At 42.7% G+C, this 21,988-nt stretch overlaps 1 protein-coding gene across 3 annotated transcripts; it reads right to left on the reverse strand.

Annotated features, from left to right (window-relative positions):
* Positions 1-1,197: 1,197 nt before the first annotated feature.
* Positions 1,198-20,252, reverse strand: facr1 (Fatty acyl-CoA reductase 1). 3 transcript variants are annotated; one of them, XM_014147875.2, is made up of 12 exons: positions 19,959-20,252; positions 15,588-15,803; positions 14,479-14,654; positions 14,058-14,237; positions 12,652-12,829; positions 12,501-12,545; positions 12,212-12,339; positions 12,045-12,112; positions 10,597-10,768; positions 6,578-6,707; positions 5,261-5,388; positions 1,198-3,775 (listed from the first exon to the last, which is right to left on the reverse strand). In XM_014147875.2, exons 2-12 carry the CDS (start codon positions 15,774-15,776, stop codon positions 3,613-3,615), a joined length of 1,557 nt encoding a protein of 518 aa, XP_014003350.1. In that variant the 5' UTR covers positions 15,777-15,803; positions 19,959-20,252; the 3' UTR covers positions 1,198-3,612.
* Positions 20,253-21,988: the final 1,736 nt, after the last annotated feature.

A 21,988-nucleotide genomic window follows, 5' to 3' on the forward strand; every position in this document is an offset into this window, starting at 1 on the left:
GACAAAAGTTTAGTTGAAGCAGACTGTTCGGAAAGGCTAAATGGTCAATGATAAAACACTACATATTCTGATGCTGTGATCAAAGAAATGCACCATTTGCCTCAATAAATAGAATTGAAGTTCAAATGCAATATTGACTTTGAACTTCCATCCCCTGGAAGAAAATTCTATGAATACCTTAAATACATTGGCAGCCTTATTGGTGGCTCAGGTGGTGAAAGTATGGTGTTAGCAATGCAAGGGTCATGTGTTCGAGTCCAACCATAAGAAAATTATGTAAGTCCCTAAATGACATTGCTCTAGGGCAGGTATTTAATTCAGTCAGCTACTGTAGCTAAGTACAGTAAATGATTGACTCCGTTCTAGTCCTGTGCAGTATCAACTCTTTTGCACATAAAACAAACCCTCCCCTGTGCAATGATATCATAGCGGAATCTCTTGGGTCAAATTTCTTGGCGACAACGGTAAACCAAGGAATTGGCACAGCCAGAAGATAGGGCTCCAGTTAGAAGTCCTGGTGAACCGGATACTAGGGGGCCAAATCCTGGTCGGCAGTATTAAACCTTAAATCGATCATCTGAACAGAATCAGAGAAACATGACAAAATGTCTGGTATGCTAAGTGGTGAGGGAGATCTGTTAAGAATTGAAAGAATCTGGTCAGACGGCTATATAAAGCTAAGCTTTATCTCTCTAGCTCAGGGATGGGCAAGTCCTGAACCCCCCCCCACCCATGGCAAAATGTGAATCTTAAGAAATTAGCTGTAAATCTGCACATTTCTTTCCACACCCTATGGCAAAAGGTGTAGAATTGCTGCAAACTTGCTTTAAAAACGGCAACATTGTCTCTACGCCCCATGGCAATATGTGTAGAATTGCAGGAAATTAGTAGAATTAACATCTCTCCACTGCTAGGAGGGCAGAAAACCAAATTTCACTTAGGGCCAGCTCTGACTGCATGTGGGTACAAAGATCTGCGAGTCATTGTGGCCACTCATGATAAGTTCAGATGTTGATGTGACTCCCACCCCATCAAAGTTGCCCATCCCTGCTGATTGTACCTGGTACTTAAAACTGAAGGTATTACTGGAATGCTCAACCAGTTATTACCAGCTCTTCTCTACCAAGGGGTGGTCATTGGAGTGAGACAACCCGACAACATAAAATACTGCGCTTCACGAACAAAACTTCCCGCACAGAGGATTTAACAGTTTATTCCTTCTTTTTGGTTTACAAACAAAAGGCACCCATTGATTATTTTTATTTTTTTACATTTAGTGGCAATTACTTTAAAACCCTCCAACTGTAGAGCGCATCCTCGGGAGAATTCAGTGAGGGTCATGGTAAACAACAAATTGGTTATAGGATACTGTTCTTTCTACAAGACTACATTGTAAAATTATAAGAGGAAACAGGACAACAAAATACAAAGATTTGGCAGGCAGACAAAAGGCAAGAGGAATATGTTAAATCATGTCAGTCCAGATGGGCATTGTGATATGCTGTAAAACCAGAACGAATGTAAAATATAAAGACCATTAGAATGATCCAGTAACATGGATCCCTAGCAATATGAAGTAGTAGAGGGTCTTCGCCACTCTTACTTCTCCACCACTGGCACGACAAGTTCATAAACCCTGAATTCGCTGTTCCATTGCTTCACAAGTTTAACAATACTACACTACGAATAGCAAAGCCACAAACCAGAAATAAACAACTGTTACACACTAAATTCTTCAAATCCAACACCACAAGGAAAAATGGACTACAAAAGCAAGGATACCATTCAACATGTGCTGCTCAAAACAGTTATTACAATGGACATGACAACTTGTTCATCGATATTCAAATACAAGCAACTACAGTATTAACTTTAATTTGGATTCAGGAATCATAGGTAGCTTTTTAGTAAGATGTGCAATGAGTCAAGCTGTGTTAACTACTACATTCAGAAAAATTGTACACTTAAAATAACTGACAACAGTTTCATCATGATGCAATAAATCAGATGTAAAATCAGATGTAAAATGGTATACAGCAGCTGAAGTAGGTTCAGTTGAATTAGTTTCCTCAAGCTTTTTTCTTTAGTAAATAAAAAGCCATGAAACATATTTTAATAGCATAAAAATACTTTGTAAGTCAGATTTTAAGTCTACCTAAATATAGTTTTGTTGGTATAAGTAACTATATGGCAAATGGACACATACAACGTACAACCACAGAAAAGTGCACTGTCAGTCTGACATCTTAGACAATATGTACAAGAAAACATTAAAAAAAGGGAGCGGTACAAACATTTAAAAATGTCCCAAGTGCACAACCTACCCAGGCCAACATTGGATAAAGACCACCTTTGAGAGTTTTGGCAAGACAAAGATAAAAGGAGTTTAGGATTGGAAGAGGAGAGGTCTCTCCCATGCATGGAGTATCCCAAACTAGAAAACAGGCAAAACGTGATGCAAAGCCGTAATCAAAGCTCCAATTCCAGGCAGTAAAATGCCCATGACATTGTGCAACATCGGGAAACACTTAAATAGATCAGCGCAGCTTTGCCTAAAAGCTGTTCTCAGTAAAACCAGTGTAAAGAACCACAGACTACCCCAACATCAAGTCCTCTGAGCAGTTGCCTGTTCTGAGCTACATGAGATAAGAGGTATTTGGGTCAGAAATCATAAGCGGACAGTCCAGTCAGAAATGGCTTAAATGCAACATAGGATTTTTTTATTTTTTTTAAAGCGAGCTCTGCAAGGACAGCTGATGCAAGATAATCAAAACCTTTTAGGCACAGTAAAAAAAGCCATCCCATTACCATCTAACTTGTGCTTGATTATGTCATTGGGAATTAGTCATTGCCACCAGCAAGCATAGAGCACATGGGTGCCTTCATCCCTATTCAAGCAAGAAAATCTAAACCGTTAGTCAAAGCCACCGCCTGACCACCCTGGGGCAGTCAGCAAAGCAGAGAGCTCAATGACCATGACAACCAACCGAGACAAATCGATGACAATTCTGTCTGACCATCACTGTGCAAGGGGAGCATCACAGGACCTGGGGTCTGGTTAGATTCATGCTTACTACATCACAGTTGAATGCAGTACTACCTCCCACACCAGGGAACACACTGCAGAGGGAAGGGGACACATCACATACAGTAGGATGAATGGTATGTCAGACCTTTAAAAGAGATACTTTGGGATTTTTTGCAATGAAGCCCTTTATCTACTTCCCCAGAGTCAGATGAACTCATGGATACAAATTTGTAAGTCTCTGCATCCAGGATGAAGGAAGTAAGCGGTAGTTTCACCAGCCAACCCTAACTAGCATTAGCGCAATGACAACATCTATGCCATCTACTCGCATTGCTAGCAGTTACCAGCCTTCCACTTCCTTCAAACTGCACGCAGAGACATAAAAAAAATGGTATCCACAAGTCCATCTGACTCTAGGGAAGTAGATAAAGGGCTTCAGTGCCAAAATCCTGAAGGCTCCCTTTGATGTGACTGAAAATAGTCCCAGGGTTTGAAGAGCACTGTCCAATGCATAGCTGTCCGCAGGCGGGCCGGGCAGGAGGGAGAGAGGGTGGATAGGTTCAGGGTGAACACGCCACGTGGCCTCAGTATTTCATGGTGCTGGACGCTCTGAAGTAGGACAGGAACTTGAAGCAGAGGCTGACCACAAAGTACCAGATGTTCCTGCCCATCTGGGACCGCGCGATGAACACTCGCCAGATGAACACGACCAGGACCGTGTTGAACGTATAGCGGATGTTCCTCAACCTGAAAAAAAAACACAAAAGTTTTATTTTTATTATGAAGAGGTAACTGAAGAAATGCAATGACATGTCCTGGGTAGCTTGCATGTGAACAGGCATTCACGGGAGGAATAGGACATTTAAGTAGAACTTTACCCTTTGAATATTGTGAGCAACGAGCACTTTTAGAAGAACAGAGGATACCAGGGAAACATTTTGCTGGTGATCCAGAAAAGCAGAAAGATATGTGATAGTAATGCACGGTTTTAGGGTCAGGAAATGTTCCGTGGCTGAAGGCGGTCAGGTTGAATAAAGAGAAAACCAACAAAAAATAATAATAATCCATAAATGTGCAATTACTGTGCCATTTATTTTTATCTATAGGCTACATTGAGGTTTTGCTTTTATTCTTTGGCGATTAAATAGCCAAACGCTTTTGGGAACGGGCAGAAAACGTTAACGTCGATCCACTGAGGCAAAAAGTACAATGTCGGAGTTTAACACAGCAAGAGAAAAGCTGCAAAATGGAACGTTGAAGGGCACTAGAAGAGTAATGTTTGGAAAGATTTGGTGAAGTGGTAAAAGAGGATGAAGGCGGTGCCTGCCTATGTTGCATGTGATGATTGCGAGGCGATATACAAATTCCACAGTAACGAGACAGGGACTTCAAATAGGTCTACGGCACGTCAAAGGAACTGTATCCTGTATTCAGATGGGTAAAATGGATACTGACACTAGGTCTATAATGTTAAGACAGAGGTTGACTCCTGCAGAATTATGCATTTCTTGCAGTACAATGATCCACCAAATGTACATTTTGACTGGGGAACAGGAGTTGAGAAATATTATTTCTTTCAGCATCTTCAGAGAATGCCAATGTGCAATTAGATACCGGCTCTAGAGGTGCTGTCTTTATCAGCATCATAAAAACGGATAGTATTTCAACAATAAAATACGCATCCAAGCCGAGCTAAAATCTTATCAGAAACACGTTGGGTCGTTTTCACAGCTTTCTATTTCCTTACAACCGGTCAAACTGATGTCATTTGAACATTTTGCACAGAAAATATTTATAGTAATTGCCTTTTCTCCCCGGTCCAAGTCTTTGTTCCGTGAAAGAAGCAGAGATGGCAGAAAACTTGACCAATGTCAACTAGATTGAAGCATTCATTCTAGAATTTATGACATCCTGGTGAGCAAAGGTTCATTTAGTCTTTAGTCAAGGGCAACAGATGACAGAAGAAAACCTGCATGTATCTATACTGAACAAAAACAAATGCAACATGAAGTATTGGTCTTTAACACAGTCAGGCAGTTTAGGATAGGTTATTACCCTTTGCGGGATGGTGAACAAACAGCTAATACTCGGCAACAAAAGCGTGTGCATCAAAGAATGAAAAATAGCATGAAGCCAATGCCATTACAATGAAATATTCAAGATCACTTGGGAATTGTCAATAAGAGGATAGTTGTGTTACGTAACATGTGCAGGTAGAGACATTACTCTTACTTGTTGAGGTGTTTGCGTGCGGCTGGCAGGCCTGACTCAGCCTCGTTCAGGACATACTTCTTTGTCCCCATGCAGTAGTTCTCCATGTACTCTGCCCAGTTGAGTTGTCGCACGTCAAAGTTGAACATCTGGACAAACAAATAAGGGGATTCATACTGTAAGGATGGGCATTGAGCAAGTTGTTGAACCAAGGAAGATTTGACACAAAAAGTACAACTTCAAGCGTTACACTTGGTGTGTTGGACTAACATACTCAGTGGACTGTTTATTAGGTACACCCATCCAGTACAGGGTCAGACCCCCAGGGTCACACACACACACACACACAACACCACCACCTTTAAAACAGCCTGAATTTGTTGGGGCATGGAAACGTTGCTCAAAATCGGTATCAAGGGACCTAAAGTGTCCCAGGAAAAACCTTCGCCACACCATTACACCACCAGCCTGTACCATTGACACCAGGCAAGATGGGGCCATGGACTTATGCTGTTTACATCAAATCCTGAATCGGCATGACGCAACAGGAACTGAGATTCGTCGGACCAGGCAAAGTTTTTCCACTCTCCAATTTTCCAGTGTTGGTGATGGCGTGCCCACTGGAGCTGTTTCTTCTTGTTTTAGTTGATATGAGTGGAACCCGGTGTGGTCGTCTGCTGCAATAGCCCATCTGTGACAAGGACCGACGAGCTGTGCGTTCCCAAGATGCCGTTCTGCACACCACTGTTGTACTCTGCGCCTCTTAGCTTGCACAATTCTTGCCATTCTCCTTTGACGGCTCTCATCAACGAGCTGTTTTCACCCCTAAGACTGGATGTTTTTTTGTTTGTCACACCATTCTCAGTAAACCCTAGACACTTGTTTGTGATACTGAACCATACCACGCTCAGTCACTTCGGTCCCTCATTTTGTCCCATTCTAACGGTAACTGAATGCCTCGATACCCGTCTACCTGCTTTATATAGTAAGCCGCAGTCACGTGACTCATCGCCTGTAGGAGCTAAACATTTTCGTTAACGGATTGGTGTACCTAACAGACTGTCCATTGAGTGTACATTCACTGTACATTTCAGCCAGGCCCTGACTATCCAACACAATGACTCCATTTAAAACCGAGCACAATTGAATAATTCAGCTTGGACTACAAATGCAAACATACTCCCTTCGTTCAATAGCATTTCTGTGTCTGCCACACTACAAGTGTGTGTGTGTGTGTGTCCTACCCAAGTATGTATGCGTGGGTCCTACAAGTATGTGTGTGCATCCTACAAGTGTGTGTGTGTGCGCCAGTGACTGGTGGGTGGGCGTAAAGCATACCCTCTTGTCATCAGTGCCCATCTGGTTCATCAGCATGGTGACGTTGTCCGTGTTCCACACCCACGAGTGACTGGTGAAGTACTCCAGCACCATCATGGCCTTGTGCAGCCGTGTGATGGTCTTCATCATCCTGCCGTGGAGTGGTGGTCACCATGGCAACAGGGAAGAGACAGGTATTAAGGAGGTAGAAGGGGAGATGGCACAGAGCTGACAGCACAGTGCCATCTTTTACCCTTAAGGGCACTGAGCTTTAATATCCAACTGCTGGAAACTAACCCCAGCCAACTGGATTCGGATTATGACGTGTAGGAGGACTGAGGTCTGTTAAGCAGACAAGGTGGAACAACGGAGAATTACCAATTCAAAGTATTTTTGTACAGGGTAAAAGTGCCCTCTTTAAGCCAATTCATTACCAAAGTAAAGATTAGGGTATGTCAACGCCATAGATGAAACGTAGATTTGCAATCATCTGACCCTTGCACACTTCTTCACAGCTTTAAAATAAAGAACTGTATAAATTCAGCACAATCTAGAATAGAAAAATAGAACACCGGTAAGAGTCTAAGCATACTAGCATTATAAGATAATTTACACTAACTCATACCAGTCTCCATTGGGTTGAGTATTGTTAGGTTGACACAGCGCATTCGGAAAGTATTCAGACCGTGGACATTTTCCTAATTTTGGTTACAGCCTTACTATAAAATGTAATAAAATACATTTTTGTTCCTCAATCTATACAACACCACCCCATAAGGACAAAGTGAAAACAATATTTTATACATCTGTCAAATTTATACAAAATAACAGAAATACCTTATTGTATAAATATTCAGATCCTTTGCTATGAGACTCAAAATTGAGCTCAGGTGCATCCTGTTTTCATTGATCGTCCTTGATGTTTCTACAACTTGATTGGAGTCCACTTGTGGTAAATTCAATTGATTGGACATTATTTGAAAAAGCACACCTGTCTATGTAGGGTCCCACAGTTGACAGTGCATGTCAGAGCAAAAACCAAGCCATGCGGTCGAAGGAATTATCTGTAGAGCTCCGAGACAGGATTGTGTCAAAGCACAGATCTGGGGAAGGGTACCAATAACTTTCTGCAGCATTGAAGGTCCCCAAGAACACAGTGGCCTCCATCATTCTTAAAAATGGAAGAAGTTTGGAACAACCAAGATTCTTTCTAGAGCTGTCTGCCCGGACAAACTGAGCAATTGTGGGAGAAGGGCCTTGGTCAGAGAGGTGACCAATAACCTGATGGTCACTGACAGAGCTCCAGAGACCCTCTGGAGTTGGGAGAACCTTCCAGAAGGACAACCCATCTCTGCAGCATTCCACCAAATCAGGCCTTTATGATAGTGGCCAGATGGAAGTCACTCCAAAAGACACCTAAAGGACTCTCAAACAAGATTCTCTGGTCTGATGAAACCAAGATTGAACTCTTTGGTCCGAATGCCAAGCGTCAGGTCTGGAGGAAATCTGGCACCATTCCTAAGCTGAAGCATTGTGGCGGCAGCATCATGCTGTGGGGATGTTTTTCAGTGGCAGGGACTGGGAGACTAGTCAGGATCGTGGGAAAGATGAACAGAGCAAAGTACAGAAATCCTTGATGAAAGCGCTCCGGAGCGCTAAGGACCTCAGACTGGGGAAAAGGTTCACCTTCCAACAGGACAATGACCCTAAACACACAGCCAAGCAATGCAGGAATGGCTTCAGGACAAGTCTCTTAGTGGCCCAAGCAGAGCCTGGACTTGAACCTGATCGAACATCTCTGGAGAGACCTGAAAATAGCTGTGCAGCGACGCACCCCATCCACCCTGACAGAGCTTGAGAGGATCTGCAGAGAAGAATGGGAGAAACTCTCCAAATACAGGCATGCCAAGTTTGTAGCGTCCTACCGTGCTTCTACACCTGCATTGCTTGCTGTTTGAGGTTTAAGGCTGGGTTTCTGTACAGCACTTTGACATCAGCTGATGTAAGAAGGGCTTTATAAATACATTTGATTGATTCCCAAGAAGGATCGAGGCTGTAACCGCCGCCAAAGGGGCTTCAACAAAGTACTGAATACTTATGTAAATGTGATCAGTTTTTTATTTTTATACATTAGCAAAATTTTATAAAAACTTGTTTTTGATTTGTCATTATGGGGTAGTGTGTAGACAGATATTTTTTTAAATCTATTTTAGAATAAGGCTGTAACGTAAATGTCAAGGGGTCTGAATACTAACCAAATGTACTGCATGTTGAACACAATGTAATGGAGGGCTTGTCCAATCTTTGAGGGCATCTGAGCATGTCTGACTGCCAGTAGCTTAAGGTTTTAAAACTTGCACTAATTACATTGTCGTCATTAGGAAAACATTTCCTAATTGTAGTTGAAAGTTTCATGAACGAACTGGTTTGAGGATTAATGGCCATGCCAAATTGCATCAAAAGCAACCATGCTTGTAATCAGAGCTCAGATTCCCTCCATGATACATCGGGTTCCAAGGGGAAGGTGACAAAACATGCATGGTGGACCATTTAGAAAGTCAAACATTAAAAAGGTATTAGTTTCTCGGTGGGTGAGACACCCCATCTATTTACTTCACCCGTAGAAAGTGTTGAATACTAATCCAAATGCATTTCAGACAATCAAAAATGTTACATTTTTGCTAATTGAGATGTGTTACCAAAAGTTTATCATTGCTGAAATGTTTCTGCTTTACAGTAAACTTGCGAGGACCAATACTGTCAATATCAGGTAACAAAAACTTGATAAGACTGAACTGTGGTCTGGATGCATAATGAAACGCATAAAAAAAAAAAAAAGGTGGGGTTTATGAGTAGGCCTACTCAACTCACTGATACATTTTAATTCAAGTTTCCATTGGCTTCTGAGCGTATCAATTACTGCCAGTGCATTCCATTCTGCCCACAATGTGCTTCATGAAGCCCAGGAATAGGACTACCAGGAATAGAAGTGTTGATGGGCCAATTAATAAAGGACAACTAGTTCACTGGTTCCTCTCATTTGTAGAGATTATTGAAGAGTAGAGGACAAGAATGAGGACCGATCAATCCCAGGTCACTTCAGAAAACTTAATGCTGGGGTTCCCAAACTTTTTTTGGCCTGTGACCCAATTTTGATATAAAAAAAAAAAATTATAGTCTGCAACCCAACCATGTCAAAAAAAAAAAAATAAAAAAAAATAAAAGGTGATGTAATCAAAGGCTAATGTTAACTTTTTTTAAATTGGGGCTATGACGGTCTGACAGTACTGTTGAAAGTATGGTTTGAAGTGACTGAAATGCGTCGGGAAGTTCAGAAGATAAATCAGGCAATAATTTTGTATGTCCCCCCCAGTCTGATTTAGTGCCTTGTCCACTCTTCTAATGAGTAATGCACGACTTGTGAGCATTGGAGGGAAACAGAAGACACATACGTGTTCCCGAGTCTTATCTTTCAGTGATGGAGTCGTTATTTTGTAGCTTAAATCTTTCAAGAGAGACACACATTTGTAAGAAGAAAATAGAAACCGCTGTTTATTACAACCGCATCTAGCGGTCAGTAAGCTCAGATTCTACAAACCAAGCATGATTTCTTTTATTTCAGTCTCTCACACGACCGCTAATTTGGGAAACACCGGACTTAACGGCATGACTCAGAAAAACAAAAAATGGCGACAAAAATAAACAGGGAGGTAATTCCACAATCATTTTAAAAAAATGACTTCCAAAACCAAATAGTTCCAACTGCATAAAAAAAAAAGTACAAATGCAGTAACAGGCAGAAAAGGTCAAACAAAAAGGGCGACAAAATAAAAGAAAAAACTCAAACATTGCAGCATGCTTTGGACAGGAACCCATGCTTGTCATGTCGACACAGAAGCCTGTCAGCAGCCAGCCGAGTCCACGAAGTCGAGCAAACAGCCAGGAGTTGCTTCCTCCCCACCCACCATGCCACACAACCAGCACCCAGTGGTGGAGGGGAGAGGGGGTTGAGAGGGCACGGGCACTGTAGTAGACCTTACCGGGGCTTCTGACCCGTGGCCCTGAGATACACGTCATACAGCAGGGCGGGCAGAGTGTGACTCACTGTGGTCCAGTACTGATTGGTAAAGGGGTTGGACCGCAGGTTAACATTGGGGCGCCTGAAAGCCTGCTCTAAGGGGTTGGTCTTGAAGGTCATGTTTATACAGTACTCTGCAGAGAGAATATGACATCACAGGAGGGAGGACCCCCTTTAACAAGGACATTCAATGCCAGGACATGGTCGAGGTAACACCGAGAAGGGTAAGAGTGCAGAACCCAGCCCTAATGGTATATGGGTGGCTTATGCACCCTTACCCCCATGACACCGGACAGAAGCATCACGTCACAGGTACAGTACACATTGGGCTACACTGAGCGAGAACGCGGGGGGGAGTGGAGGGAGATGGGTGTGACCGAGCAGGGCGTCATTTACCTGGGCTCTCTTCCTGTCATCCTGAGGCAGAGATCATAAAGGAAGGCTGGTGCCTTGTGGCTTACAGCGATCCAGTACTGATTGATAAGGTGATTGGTTGTGAGATTTACATTGGGCCGTCTGAAGGCCTGCTCGAGGGGGTTCCTCTTGAAAGTGGATATTACATGGTACTCTAGGAGAAAAGGTAGGGGGTTCAACAGAGTGAATTGTTGGCACAACTCATTTCTCCAAAGTAGAAAGAAAGAGCTAAGCGGCAAGCATACAACAAAGCAGCAGCAAAGCCAGATCTTCGGTTTAGACAATATATCTTTGAAGTGCTTTTGAACCATTATTATTATTTAACCGTACAAGTTATTGCAGGAGTCTGGGGAGATTACATAACACCACAAATCTAGACTTCAAAGTAAGCCTAATGAATGGAGAAAAGCAATGTTAAAAAACAAAGTGATTTCACCTGAAATATTTAAGCAGCATAACAATCTACAGTAAATGAGTAGCAAATAATCGACAAAATATATTTGACATTTACTACAACAAACGCACCAGGTTAGCATCTTAAAAGGGAACTATACAAAATGGCACTATGAAGATACCATCCATCTTTAGTCCACTAAACAAATATTGGATTTATGACTGGAACACTTTCATTCAAGCACATGAGTCACGTTATATAGTTTCACCCATTTCCTTTAAACCTGGCACAATGTTGATCTTTCTCAGATGGCTAGCATTTGGATTTCTTTATTTTTCATTTAACTAGGCAAGTCAGTTAAGAACAAACTCTTATTTGCAATGAGGGCTTACCTAGAATATGTACAGTAAACAAATCCAGGGAGTTAACACCCCAAAGAACGTGTGAGTAAACAAAACCTGCTCACACACTACAGTTATAAGAGTGGGTGTGCCCTCAGAAGTATAACTGATAATCATAATTTAGCATTCTGCTTTGTTATACCATCTGAGAACAAATATCCAAATATACTCCGGGTGTAAGATAAGGAAAGCGGTTCATACCAACTTCGCCCCAGTGGAACGGGTTGATGCCACCCGTCGTGCAATTGTACACCAATATGCTCTTAGGCCTGCAGACACAAAAAGGGACAAAATAGAAACCGGAAGGAATATTTGCATTTCATAATCATATCATTCGTCCAGCTCCAGTGTGTGTGTGCGCAACTGACCTGGTGTGTCTCTGGGAGCCAGAGTACCAGGCGGCAGCCAGTGTGGTATTGATGACCACATCCACAGGCACCAGGTCAGCCACTGCGTTGTTGGATGCTCTCATGGTGCGCAGGATCCCCTTTCCTGCCTATAATAGGGCAGAGAAGTGTCAGGTTCATTACTAGGTCATAGGAAAGTGCTTTCTCAGGTTATAATGAGTAGCCACAATGTTGACGTGGTCATGATCGCGGTCCGATCTCTGACCATTTAACATAAAGAGAACTTAGCTAACTTTAAAAAAATACTTACGGCAATGAATATTCCACTAGGTCCATTGAAATTATCAATCCAGCCCTAAGAGTGAAAACATGTTATGACCAGTATACAGAGTTTATTTACTACGGTCAGTTACAGTAGCTACCGTTAGAAGACAGCCTGCTCAGTACATGAGAAGACTCACTGGGAAAGGCTCTTTCCAACTGGCCCCTACTATAGAGGGCCTGATGATGGCCACGTTGAGGTTTCCACACTCCTGCTGGACCAGGTACTCAGCCATGGCCTTGGTGTAAGTGTACGTGTTGGGCCTTTTTCCAATCAGCCCTGGGGTCATCGCTGAGACCAGTTTCTCATCCATCCACCTAACCAACATGAAAACACATTGAAGACAGGGTTTTTTTCTGGATAAAAATTGAGCTTAGATGGTGGGTGTGGCCAATGGTGCAGTCGCTGAACAACAATTTTAGAGGCCCTCCTGTTGGCCACAGTGACAAAATGTTGCCGTTTTAAAGCAAATTTCCTGCAGTTCCACACATTTTGCCATGGCTTATGCTATCTGAGTGACTCAAACATAAAAAAAAAATCTATGGAGGCTCCATGCCATGAGAAAAATTCTCCCGAATGCATGTTTTGAATTTTTGTTTCTCCCTGACTGTCTAGCTTTTATTTTGGTGATGTTTAGTTCTCAAAGATGACTATTTTAAAAAAATATATATTTTCTACATACTTTATATCTGGATTTAGTCATTTAAAGTTAATTTTACACTGGAAAGGTTTTTTTTTTTTTAATTCCTGAAAATGACAGCAAAAAAAAAAAAAAAAAAAGTTATATATATATATATATATTATTCTCTCTCACACACACACAGCTATGTAGAAGGGGAAAAAAACCTGGAAAATCCACACAAAAGGTCAGTTATATTACAATTTTCTGCCCATGACCAAACACATATTTCAGAGATTAACTTTCCTTTAAACTGCCCCACCCACAAATCTCTGAACAGATTCTGACATGCCTTTCGTAATACTTAAGGGTGGAAACACTACTAGAACAGGACACTAACTTTTACACAACTGGTGACCGTTTTGTCCATGGGTTACATAATGGGCCACCTTCAAGAGAAGTCAGAAGTCCCACCTAACATTTTGAGTAAAGCAAATGTCCTTATTAAATAGTTTCCAAATGAGTGCCATTCAATCAGTAACCAAACTGCATTAAGTTTCAAATCAGAGACACTCCCTGTGTTGGTACGAAGTTTCAGTCCATGAAGTGGCATTGAGAGACCCTTGAGAAATTCCAACCTCATGCATTAGCCACTAATGCAGCCATTTCCTCTTAGTCAAACATGCCTATCTGTAAATTACTATAATCTCTTGGTATATAGTATTACTGACATTAATCTTAATAATACCGTCAATGAAAATAAGAATGTGTTCTTAACTGACTTGCCTAGTTAAATAAAGGTCAAATTAAAATTTTAAATTAAAATACCAAATGGCTTAGGTTTCTATCAATCTGCAAATAACTTCAGGGTAACAAGTCTGCAATGGGAAGTGTTATGAAAAACAAGTCACATTTCTTAGACTCACTCCAGGCTGTCGATGAGCTTCTTGTAGTCAACAGGAGGTGGATAAACCACTTCCTCAATGAGCGTCCGGTCACAGTTAGCATAGGCTGTGGACACGTGAAGGAACACCTCCAAGTGCTTCATTCTGTGGGCCAGAGCCACCATCTTCTGGGTGGCTAGAACATTCAGCTGCATAGCATCTCTGAGAAGGAAGAAAAATGTCACATACAACACATGAAAATATTAAAAGCCAATGGGCAGGTACACAAGAAGGGTTAGAAATACTTCTAGAATGATAACCTACACTTTAAGTATTAAAAGGAAGCGAGTCATTTCTCTGCAGGTGAAGCAAGTGACAAGATCACCCTGCAGAAAAATCTGAGCTTGCAGAATTGTCCAGCAAAGCTCTGGGGAGTAGCATTAGGAGAGAAACAATGGCTCACTTGAGAGGCTCGTTGAATCGGATGGTTGCAGCACAGTGAAAGACTACGTTGATGCAGTCAGCAAGCGTTTCCTGGTCCTCTGTGCTCAGGTCCAGCTCTGGCAGGGTGAGGTCACTGTTAACAGCCACGATCTTTTCAGCAAAGTCTGGCTGCTCATCTCGTACCCTGTCAAAAAGCTGAAATACAAACAGCTGCAACAGTTGGCAAAAAAAAATGTAACACTCAAATCATGCTACTTTCACTGCCAATAAGAGGATCAAATTGAACCTACTCAATTTTTTTTAATGACAGCAATGTGTTGGTGGAGTGATGCGTTTTGGTTTGAAAGTGCTCCAAGAAAGCAATCCCTTTAGTTACGACTACGTCACTGGGGCCAAGCTCCCTGCCATCCAGGCGGGTACAGGGAGGGCCCGGAAAATCCTTTAAGATGTCAACCACCCACACCGCTCTCCGCATGGCGTGCGGTACCGGCGCATCAAGTCTTCTATACCCCTTCCATAAGACTGCTGAATAGCTAACAAAATGGCTACATGGATTGAGTTGACCTTTATGTTTTATTCTGATTTTTGCACTCACACTGATACTTCAACACACACAAAACACCCACTTATTTGTTCTCACACACATGATATGCACATACATTTAAACTGACTACACAAACATACCCACTGGCATACAATCATCATATACACTGCTGTTACTCTGTTTTATCATATATCCGATGTCACCTTACCCCTATACATATCTAACTACCACTCCAGTATCCCTGCACAGTGTAAATATGGTCCTGGAACTGACCCTGTATATAGTATGCTTATTTATCGTGTTGTTCTCATATGTTTTCTTCCAACTTTCTATTTTTAGTGTTACTGCATTGTTGGGTTTTGTGTTTGCAAGAAAGGCATTTGACTGTACTTGTGCATGTGACATTAAAACTTTAAACATCATGGTCTGTCATGACCCAATTGTAAACAGAGTATGGAGAGTGTGGGCTCTGGAACGACTAGATCTCCAGTAACAAACGGTCAAGAACGTATGAGCCATCACCCCACAGACATCCCCTTTTGGCTAGCCCCATTAGACCTTTATCCTTCTCCAGCTCTGCTCACCCTGCAGTTGATCATGTCAGCGATGCGGGCCTGGGGAGCGTGCCCTGCTTTGTGCCGGACCAGAACATACGCGGCTTTGATTCCAGGGCAAGACCGCAGCAGCTTCTCCAGCAGGACCTTTCCCATGAAGCCTGTCGCCCCCGTGATAAGCACATTCTTCCCCTCATAGTATTCCGGAATGGTCACCATTTTGTCAGGTGTGCGCCAACCCTCAACCTGTGGAAGGATTACATCATCGTTAGCATAGTTATTGAAGAACCTACCGGACAGAATTTCACCAGTAACACCGACCCCAGTTAAGAGACAAAAACTCCTCTTCCATCTACAAAATGCACCCATATTACATACAGCATGTTGGTTCCAGTATCATATTCAGCCTCGCCACTGTTGTAAGTAACTCTTATCCTGTCTAATCCACACTGTCGTTAAGATGGGTGACGGGCTCAAGAGCTTTAAGTAAAGGGTAACTCTCAACTCCAATTTCAGCCTTTGCCTAACCCCTTCAAAAAACATTGTGGGTGGGGGGAGGAATTGCTCACAAGAATTCACTTTGGGGGTGGGTAAACGTAGTTGTACCTGATCCCAACACTTTCTCACTAAAGCATAATTACCAGAAGTCCACTGAAACGCTCTAATAAAATTGTGCAATGGCGAGCCAATATGGCTCTGCACCGTTAGCTCAAAGTGGTAAGGCGCCCGAGTTCCTGACATTATTGCCAATTGCGATGTAAATTTGAATCCCCCACGGAGCAATAAAAATAAAAGAAATAAAGTGAAATATGGACTCACATTTATTGCGGTGTTGGGGGGGTGCTGCTATAATGATGATTAGGGGCTCAATTTTAACCAACTCTTACTGCAGTATTTACACAGTAGCTCTTTTTCCAATAGTCAAATTAACTCACTGGTCTTGGGTACTGTATAAATACCTACAACTGCTACCCGGGCGACCCCTCTCACAAGTAATGCTTCACTTTTCAGAATTAGAAGTGTGTGTGTGTGGGCATGGGATGAATATTGTAAGGCAAAAAAAGATTTCTAATCCCACATGCAGATCTCACAACCATTGAACTATGAGCGAACTGTTTTAGCAGACTGCGCCACCAATCAGTCATAGCAGATGGGGAAACAATACAATGAGTTGATATGAAGACCATGGTCATTTATTTCTTGTTATGAATGTAGCTACAAATATAAAAACGTATAATCCTCATTGCCTACATGTTTTTTCCCCCCCTTCTTAAAAAAGCACAGGTGTATGAAACTGTAAGCAAAAACGTTTACATTTGGTCATATGCGCCTTACTGCCTTTTGAATTTTGTGTACCGTCAGTAGTCTAGTCAAGAAAGCATCATGCTAAATATATTTGCACACTACTCAGCAAGACCATTGCCAAATAAGGTGCGCTGTCACCTGCGTTTATAGTAAGCCTAGAGGTGGTACCACCCAACACATCTATAAGGGAGTGTATTTCATACTGAACCCCTCCCTTGAGATGACGTGGAGGCACCTTCTCAAAGTGCCTCGGGATTTCAATGGTAAAGTTGAACAAACAACTAGATTTACTACTAAAAAGACCAAAATATATCACTTTAGCAACAAACTGTCAAAATGAAGACCAGAATTTACGTGTTTGACTATAACACCTGGTTTACGGTTAAAACGTATTTTCTCATGAAAGTTGCTTCTCATTCACACAATGTACTGAAAGGTCTAGAGAGCAGAGTTGAGCACTCCTGGCAAAGATCCAGTAAAGTAGATTGAAATCTTCTCTACACATCATCAATTTGCATCACTAATATCCGGTTTACCAGATATGAACCTGACTTAAAGATGCACTATACGGAAATCGCTCTGCCGTTTCCTGGTTGCTAAAATTCTAGTAGTTTGCCTACATTCAGTTTATGTGACAAAACAAGCAGTCATTGTGTAGAGAATCATTGTATTGTCTAAACGGCTGAGAAATATACTTTCCATAACCAAAAATACTGTATATTCCGTTGTTTGAAGCAGGTGTACAAAACCAAAAGGAAGACACGCAAAACCTAAACTTCAGAAGAGGAAGCATAGAAATCGCGCACATACGCAAATTTGGTCAGGTCGCCCAAAAAGTTACATAGTGCATGTTGAAAACTCAAGAGTTTAAATACGGCCATTTTCTTTTTACTAGTCTTATCTCTGTGAGTGATAGTGGCCGGGTGGATGGCACGCTACTGTTGATACATCACGCTATTCAGACAGATAACTGGTCAATGATTGACACAGAAGATAATGTTATAGCTTATTCAAAACGGATATCACCCACCAAGATCATTAAACACATATCACTCAAACCTCACACTAAAACACTTCTGTCCAACAGTGACTAAGTACGGTTACATGCACACAATAATGTGATTATTGTGGATAGTTAGATGAATATAATAGTTTGATGGAAACATTTACATGCTTTGTAAGAATAACAATTAGCCTAATAATCCTGTTTACATAGAAACATCTGAATAAATGTTTCACCACAGCGACCATGTTATTTTTGGGAAGCATATTTGAGTCGGAGTTCAGACAGAAACAGTGTTCCACCATCAGTGCCAAAGGCATCCCTTGAGTTCATCGGCACACTTAAACCAATTTGTTTGCATACTGTTACTGTACAGCACTGCTCAGAGCACCATTTTTACGTGCAGGATAGGTTCCCTCTGGTCAATGCGGCAGAGCTGATTGGTTATATGCAGTAAATAATAGCCTGTGTCAAGTCTGTGACAGCTGTGAGCTTGTCAAACAGAGGCAGTGTCTCTGCCCAAGTGGCAAGGCAGTTGTGGCATGCAGTGCCATCTTGCCCTCACATTATATATAGGCCTACTGTATGCGTGTGTGCTTATTATAAACCAAATAAACTATTTGATAACAGGTGTCACAAAGAGAAACAACTGTAGAGTAAGGACATAAAAAGCCATAAAGAAATCCCTGGTGACTGGTGTGCAACAACTGTATTCACTAAAGCACCACCATGAAAAACCTGATACCCATTTTTGGAGGAACGGAGGTAAAAGGTAATCGTGCTTATCAGGTGGGTATGAGAGCGGTGCAAAGGAGAGTCTGGCGCTTCACTAAAAACACTCCAAATGCCATTCAACAGCCCTGGAGACTGAGGGTGCTGCTGCTACAGCATCATTAAAACATTTAGGACCCCTGGAGAGAATGTTCCAATTCACTTGGGACAACTGACTAAGACAGCCTTTACACCTATAGGTCCAGCTTCTACTCTGCAGTCCTTGGGGGACAGAGATTGGCATCCTCCTCTTTGGCCAACCTGGGAAAACAATCACCAGCCAAGAATAACACATAACCTAACACCACCTGGGTCTCACCGTACAGCACTGTAAACTACACAGTGCATTCACCTTGATCAAGTCTCTACTGCTGTAAAAGCAAGTGATCCCAGATACCACATCTCCTGTTGGAATAACTGATTAAAACACATGCATGTTCCTGGAGTTGGCACTTGAATGCTGTAATAAATATTTTATGACAGATGTGAAAACAACAAATCGCAAAAGGTAATGTATGAATTAAGACCCCCCTCTGCAAAGATCAGAGAACGCTGTTGACAAGGCCACCTCAGCAGTGATTCAAAATCAGAGCAGGTGATGTTGGCCTAGTATAGACCAGGGTATAGACCATATTAGAGAAGGGGTGGCTATCATTTTGGCTAACACTCACGTCAATGAGTTAAAGGAATATATATGTCAAATGTCATAAATGGAAAAAGGCTGGAGTTCTTGTGACCCTGATTAAATTCAGACAACTTAGTTGTGGCATAAGTTATACGGCTAAAATAAGTCCAGTGTCACGCCATATTAATTTAGAAAGAAAGCTATTGTCGTACAAAGTGATAATGATTTTAAGCTTGAACACCACAGCCCACATGTCAATTAGCGAAACTTGCTGAAGAAGGCACTGGCAGCGACTTGTGGCCGTATTACCCCACACAGGAAGAACACCAACTAGCCAACCAGCCAGCTAACTAACTAACGTTAGCTAGTATGCCAACTTCTCTGGTGGTGAGCAATTCGCATTAGTTAGCTAATGACTGACAGCAAAAACAGCACTACCAAAACAAGAAAATGCAAACACTTTCTGAAAAAGAGTGACCTCAATGAGTCCTAACACAAACCTACAACACTTTCTGGAAATAATTTTGCTAACTGGCTAGCTAACGTTAGCCAGTTACCCCTCCCTTTTGCGCATCTCTTCCGTGGCATGCTGTCGCACGTCGTTAGCAAACGATAGCAATTCCCAGTCATCTTTGAACATTTAGCGCTAAATATAATGCAACCAGAGGAAAAAAAAGCATGTGAAAGATGGATATACCTGAAATTTGGACGAGGCTGAGTTTTCTTGCGTTAAAACAGCGGTATCTCCCGGATACAAGTGTAGCTACAGCTCCGCAATTACTGTATTTTTGCGGGCTGTGAGCACAGAAAACGTGACGGCTGACCGTCGGGCTGGCTTGCAAGGTTCTAGCTCCACTGTATGGTTGAACGCCAAGTTAAAACCCGCCCAAAAGGCCTGAAAACCGAGAACACTGCAATTCGGGGCGTTCCTTACAGTGTGCAGTGCCGGATTAATAGGCCCTGGGGCTTCGTTTAAAAAATAAATTCCAACCCCTCCCGCCCAGCATAAATTATAATATTTTTTTTAAATTACGTAATTGTTCATTTACATATTTTGTTTCTTAGGCACCCTATGGGCTTGGGTCAAGCTCCTGACTCACACAACTGACCAGTCACATGTATTTATTATGCAGTTTTATTTTTTATTTTTTTTATGAATAAATTATCCAATCAAGGCAGCCCCCCAGTGACCCACATGAGCCCCCTACCTCCTCTCCTCCCCCCATCTGATGATTAGCAGAATGGCAGCAGCTGGCTGTCTATGCTCATTGAGAGAGGGCTCCTGAGTCTTCCTGTGGTTGGCGGTTGCAGTGAAAAAAATATATGCTACATACACTGCTCAAAAAAATAAAGGGAACACTTAAACAACACAATGTAACTCCAAGTCAATCACACTTCTGTGAAATCAAACTGTCCACTTAGGAAGCAACACTGATTGACAATACATTTCACATGCTGTTGTGCAAATGGAATAGACAACAGGTGGAAATTATAGGCAGTTAGCAAGACACCCCCAATAAAGGAGTGGTTCTGCAGGTGGTGACCACAGACCACTTCTCAATTCCTATGCTTCCTGGCTGATGTTTTGGTCAGTTTTGAATGCTGGCGGTGCTTTCACTCTAGTGGTAGCATGAGACGGAGTCTACAACCCACACAAGTGGCTCAGGTAGTGCAGCTCATCCAGGATGGCACATCAATGCGAGCTGTGGCAAGAAGGTTTGCTGTGTCTGTCAGCGTAGTGTCCAGAGCATGGAGGCGCTACCAGGAGACAGGCCAGTACATCAGGAGACGTGGAGGAGGCCGTAGGAGGGCAACAACCCAGCAGCAGGACCGCTACCTCCACCTTTGTGCAAGGAGGAGCAGGAGGAGCACTGCCAGAGCCCTGCAAAATGACCTACAGCAGGCCACAAATGTGCATGTGTCTACTCAAACGGTCAGAAACAGACTCCATGAGGGTGGTATGAGGGCCCGACGTCCACAGGTGGGGGTTGTGCTTACAGCCCAACACCGTGCAGGACGTTTGGCATTTGCCAGAGAAGACCAAGATTTGCAAATTCGCCACTGGCGCCCTGTGCTCTTCACAGATGAAAGCAGGTTCACACTGAGCACATGTGACAGACGTGACAGAGTCTGGAGACGCCATGGAGAACGTTCTGCTGCCTGCAACATCCTCCAGCATGACCGGTTTGGCGGTGGGTCAGTCATGGTGTGGGGTGGCATTTCTTTGGGGGGCCACACAGCCCTCCATGTGCTCACCAGAGGTAGCCTGACTGCCATTAGCTACCGAGATGAGATCCTCAGACCCCTTGTGAGACCATATGCTGGTGCGGTTGGCCCTGGGTTCCTCCTAATGCAAGACAATGCTAGACCTCATGTGGCTGGAGTGTGTCAGCAGTTCCTGCAAGAGGAAGGCATTGATGCTATGGACTGGCCCGCCCGTTCCCCAGACCTGAATCCAATTGAGCACATCTGGGATATCATGTCTCGCTCCATCCACCAACGCCACGTTGCACCACAGACTGTCCAGGAGTTGGCGGATGCTTTAGTCCAGGTCTGGGAGGAGATCCCTCAGGAGACCATCCGCCACCTCATCAGGAGCATGCCCAAGCGTTGTAGGGAGGTCATATAGGCACGTGGAGGCCACACACACTACTGAGCCTCATTTTGACTTGTTTTAAGGACATTACATCAAAGTTGGATCAGCCTGTAGTGTGGTTTTCCACTTTA

The sequence above is a fragment of the Salmo salar genome, chromosome ssa16 (genome assembly GCF_905237065.1).
Source record: "Salmo salar chromosome ssa16, Ssal_v3.1, whole genome shotgun sequence".
Taxonomy (NCBI): Eukaryota; Metazoa; Chordata; class Actinopteri; order Salmoniformes; family Salmonidae; genus Salmo; species Salmo salar.